Source organism: Triticum aestivum, chromosome 1A (assembly GCF_018294505.1).
Source record: "Triticum aestivum cultivar Chinese Spring chromosome 1A, IWGSC CS RefSeq v2.1, whole genome shotgun sequence".
Classification (NCBI taxonomy): Eukaryota; Viridiplantae; Streptophyta; class Magnoliopsida; order Poales; family Poaceae; genus Triticum; species Triticum aestivum.
The window spans coordinates 561,054,230-561,059,721 of record NC_057794.1 but is presented as its reverse complement, the minus strand read 5'-3'; the positions used below and the strand labels follow the sequence as shown (position 1 = coordinate 561,059,721).

At 39.4% G+C, this 5,492-nt stretch overlaps 1 protein-coding gene across 1 annotated transcript; it reads right to left on the bottom strand.

The window, feature by feature from the left end:
* Nucleotides 1–2,159: 2,159 nt before the first annotated feature.
* Nucleotides 2,160–5,492, bottom strand: LOC123068018 (ubiquitin-conjugating enzyme E2 36; the record flags this gene model as incomplete). Its single annotated transcript, XM_044490550.1, is given in 8 exon segments — nucleotides 2,160–2,407; nucleotides 2,554–2,651; nucleotides 2,887–2,960; nucleotides 3,035–3,076; nucleotides 3,913–3,971; nucleotides 5,057–5,143; nucleotides 5,253–5,280; nucleotides 5,396–5,492. Coding segments are annotated over 8 exon segments (462 nt in total). The 3' UTR covers nucleotides 2,160–2,369.

Here is a 5,492-nt window from a genome sequence, read left to right as displayed (position 1 = left end):
CCAATCGCTCAACATGTGCTTTAAACTATTATAAGTTCTTATTAGACTAAAAGGTTAGAATATAATAAATGCAGGAAAATATGGAGAAAAAAAGTACTCCCTCCATAAACTAATATAAGAGTGTTTAGATCACTAAAGTAGTGATCTAAACACTCTTATATTACTTTACAGAGGGAGTACCATACTAAAAATAAATGCTAAATTGAAAATTATTATTGCAAACCGAAAAAATGTTAGTTGTTTCTTAGATATTGCCTCTTTGCGTTGGTGGGGGTGGGAGAGGTATATCCAGTGTCTCTGGAGAATAAAATAATAATAAACAGAATAACATGTCTTTGCATACTATAAGTTAGTGCTAGTTAGCTGAGTTGCATATATATACAAGTGTTTGTATCTGTTTTCCGAAAATCCAATTTGGTTCCCGGGAGTATTTGCTCCCGAGCGGAAAAAATAATTTTTGAAATGTCAAAAAAATCTGAGCAATTTTTTATGTATTTACATTCACATCCAAATGGTACCTGCAAAGTCTTAGGCAAAAAGTTTAAACATTTTGGCCTATGCAAAAATAATAATTGAACAACAAATTTTACCCCAAAATGTCACCCAAAATTTATTTATTTTCATCGACGAAACACTACTGCTCCATTTCGCATTAAAATTGTCTGGCATGCTTGCGACACTAACGCAAACATCCAAAAAAACAGAATTTTCTGAAAACATTAGTCCACCTTCTGGCGGTACTGTTCATCCAAGAGCAAATGCTCCTGGGAGCCAAACCGCCCCTCCCTTTTCGTATCTTTAAACATCACCAAAGTTAAGATGTAAACAAGTGGAGGTTTCTAGAGTCCATGCATCTTTTTTCATTTGTGATTTTCTTTTCATAATACATTTTGAAAATAGACATGGAAAAGTAACTAGAACCAGCTAAAAACCTAAAACCGAAGAGAAAATCGTGAAAAGACCATACGTATCGTTGGATAAGGCGAACCATGCCACACACTCAATGGGGTCGACCCATAAGGAGCGCCCTTATACGTTCGGCCACCATTTAGTCAAACCAAGCGTTAATTCGGCTCTTGGGAGCATATGCTCCTACCCATCAAAAATGTTTTTTTCAAATATCAAAAGAAAAAATGAAAACAAAATAGATGTGATCATTGTTACACCAAAATGCTACCTGCAAATTTTTAGGAGGAAAGTTTAAGTATTTTGATATGTGCAAAACAAAACAAGTCGAACAACAAATGTTACACTTATATTTGTTTTTTTCACCGATGAAGCACCGTCATCCCGTTTCGCATGAAAATTGGCAACCACACTTGTTACACTAACAAGGACACCTACAAAAAAATCAGAATTTTTAAATATTATTTACTATTTATTTGAATTTACTGTTCATTAGGGAGCGTATACACCCAAGAGCCAAAACGACCCTCCCCTCCATTTGTTTTTCCTTAGACTTGCATCCTTGTTTGCTGAACTTTCAGTAGCAATGACTACATATTCAATAATATTAAACCCAACCTATATATACATATGCCAATCAAACAGGGTGCGTCCGACTAGGCTGGCCCGTATAGTGAACATACTATAGAGACTTGTTTTTCTTTTTTCTCTGTATTTTTTGTTTTTTATTCTTTCAAAAATGCTTTTTCAAAAATTGAGAACTATTTGTGAAATACTTTCAAAAAAAGAACATGTTCTAAAACTGTGAACACTATTTAAACCTATTGTGATTATCTTTAAAAAATCTGAACATTTTGGTATGAAGTCCAAATAGGCTTTTTGCATATGATGTCTTACCTGGGTTTGATCTACAATCTTCATAAGAACGTGCAAAAAGTATAACAGGGATACCACTCCCCACTTTACCTAATTCAGAACCAATCTTACTCACTGAGATTCATACATTAACCATTTGATTTGGAAAATCATAAGTATGTGCAGTTCAGCACACCAAAAAGGGAGAAAAAAAGTAACCAAAGCAACTGGAGATTGAAAAAAAAAAATATTGAACATTACTAAAAAAAATCCAAAAGAAAACCAAATCATCGAAGGTGTTTGGGGGAGAAATACAAACAGAGAGCCACTATTATCATTTGGAGAGATTACATACTCGGATCATAACAGATATTTTTAATTGGAGAAACAATTGAAGATGAACGAGAAACAGAGCATGTTCTATAAGCAGCAAGTTATGAAGCGTGCCAGAACACGCACCACAAATACAACCACCAACTAGAAATGATGCCACTCTGGATACATTCGTCCATCGCAAATCATTTCAAGTGTGTTTTTATCAAGCAAATGGTTTTCGATTAGGCCCAACTATGACACGGTGTTATTACATCCATAACAGCGTTAGCTTGTCATGCGCCACTGGCATACATACGAGTCCATTCCTTCGCTGCAAAGTGCAGAAATGATATGTTAAGATATCACGAAAATCAGAAATGGAGGAAAACGGCATGTCAGGTGGGTATCAAGAAAATGGATAGTGGAGCATAAAACACAGTTTCAGCGTGTAGCTTTATTGACAGTGTCTCCACGTACCTGTCTCAACAGCTTCAGCTTCATTGGATTTCCAGTGTTTTGCGACGTTTTCTGAGAGGGGATCATCTGGGTTTGGGGCGCTCAGCAGTGCCTGAATGCTGCAGACGAAATATTGTCAAGTGGCAGTGAAGTAGTACACTAACATCGTCGACAATAGAAATACCAGAAACATCCCTCTGGAAATACGATAGTATGATATTTACCATGAAGGCATGATATGTCAACTACCACAAAACTGCTCCCTCCGTCCCATAATGTAAGATGTTTTTTGACACACATTATGGGACGGATGGAGTACTTGGCAAAGGTGCAATGGAAGTCAGCAGTGGTTACCTAAGAAGAACAGTGCGTATCTGAAGAGCTGGACTCCACTTGTCCTTTAGGATGTCGAGGCATATTCTACCAAGCTGCAGTTTACATCCATCAGAAATGAGATGCTCTTTTTCAAAATGGTGTTCCGCTAATAATATCAGTTGCATACCTTGTCAATGTTGGGATGGTATATTTTTGTGAGAAACCTAACCTGCATCAGGAACAACCAAAGAATGATGTCCATCAGAAAGCCTCACACAACAGTGACAACAAATAGAAAAGATTGCAGAAAAGAGACAATACTTCGCAAACCACAACTAGATTCTCAGCTACACGGGTACCTCTTATTTAACATGATAGCAACTGGCATTCTGAGATGTTACCCGTTATATTACGATTCACATGTACAGAGAGTTCCATATAACACTGCCAAATAAGTAAAGTGATGAACACTGTACAGAGGATGAACGAAGTGAACAGAAAGACAAATTTACTGGTATTGAAATTACAAGAATTAGCAGGATGCTACTACTGACTATCGCCGTATTCCTGGTCACCATGATGGTGTGCAAGTCAAAGAATAGAACATCTCAAGAACAAGCAATGGCACCACGCAACAGATGTAAATAACATACATGAATGAAACAAGATAGAAACATAGCAGGAAGATTCGCATAGTGATGTCACATTCCAACTTCATTGTGTATTATGGTTGTTGGAATAACTATGCAGCATAGTTCTTTACTACAACAGAAACAATTTTCTCAGTTCAGTTAGCCATGGGCATAAGTACGAAGGAGACCAGGCAAAGGAGAAGGAGATGGCAGCCCATTCCTATTATCGAATTTTAGTGCCATACAAACTTTGCCAAGATCACCGTGATAGAATTCGAAAATAGTGATTCGCGATGACGACTATGAAACAACCGAAATTTACATCAAGAACTTCACCAAGACAAGCACATCCATGATCCATCACAGTACTATAAGTTTCAACTAATAGCTCTTTAAACCAAAACTAACTTATTCTCGATAAATAAAAGTTTACTTTAGGAGCAGCCATCGGATATTCCTCGGGTAAGAAAAGTTCAAGCTTGAAGACTCCACCTGTCCAAGACATGGCAGAAGAAACAAAATCAGGACACCAGATATAGACGAATAAGGAAAAGAAATGTTTGCCCTAATAAAAATGTCTAACATAATCAGATATGACGTACCAAGTGGCAAGACAAGTGAACTAAGGACATGTTTTCAAGACTAGTTTTGCCACAGCTAAGCTTAGACAATTTGTGGCTTGCCATAAAAGTGTCACCATTAAAATTAGGGTGCACCATAAGCTTAAGCAGTTAAGTGACAAATGGTACTCTCCATCCAACAATAGAACACAAGGTGTTATTTCTGCCATTTATTAATTACACACGCAACATTTATGATACCAATATATGGTCAATTTGCATGGGCCAATTGATTAATATGACATTGTCATAGATCTAGCATGAAAGAATCAAAACTTGTCCCACATATCATGAGTACACTTATAGCAGGCGTAAATGCAAACGGTGATGTTCCTATGTGGCATAACTTGTACAAGTCGAAAGCAGGTTCAATACAGCTCCTGCAGTCCTATGTGACGACCGTCCAGAATGGACATGTAAAGCAATTTTTTGGTGTATAACAAACAAAGCGCAAGCTCAATATGTATATGTAATAACAGTTCTTACAACGGATATGTAAACTTGTCTTACAAGGACACTAGGAGCACGACAACCACCAGGATGAACCAAAACAAAATGGAAATAAGGCAGCACATGATGGTGACACTACCAATCTAAGCTATTCAGTACTCAGACAACATAGGTTTACAGGTGTAGAGCTGCGGCATCACTAGAGCAACGGCGCTATGTGATCAATTACCATCTATGCTGGTTTACAACACATCTGCAGAAATTTTTACAAGCAGAAGATAGCACATAGAAAGGCCACAAACAGATACAACATAATAATAATACAAGTAATCAGAATACAGCAACAACAATTGCAGTCGAGGAAGGACACCGACACCATACATCCGTGTACCCCCATAGCATTGCAGGATAGAAAGCACACAGATGATACTGGGAGACACGCTATTTCAGCAGGGGAAACAAACGATATATTATATTATGGAGAAAAAAGGCATATATCTATCTTGCCTTCGTAGGGCGACTGCGCGGGGCCAAGGACCATGACATTGAAGTAGCGCATGTTCTCCTCCGACGGCGAGGCGCTGATCCCCGGCGCTGCACGCACGGACGGATCGGGAAACAGGAATCAGAAACAACATCCTACACCCGAACGCCGGCAACGGAGAAGCCGAAATCCACCCGAATTCTATCAAAGGGAACGTACCTGGTTCGCTGAGCAGCCGCTGCGTCTCCTGCAGGCGCAGATCCAAATTCGGAAAGGGTTAGGCGCGCGGCGCGGACAGATTTTACAAGCGAAACGGAGGACAGATCTGGCGGGAGGGAGGGGGCGATCGGAATCGCACGCACCTTGATGATCCGGCGGGGGAGGTTGCTGTTGGCCATGGAATCCACCGACCAGGGGGCGGGGGCGCCTGGAGCTTGGCGCGGCGACGCAGGCGGGGCG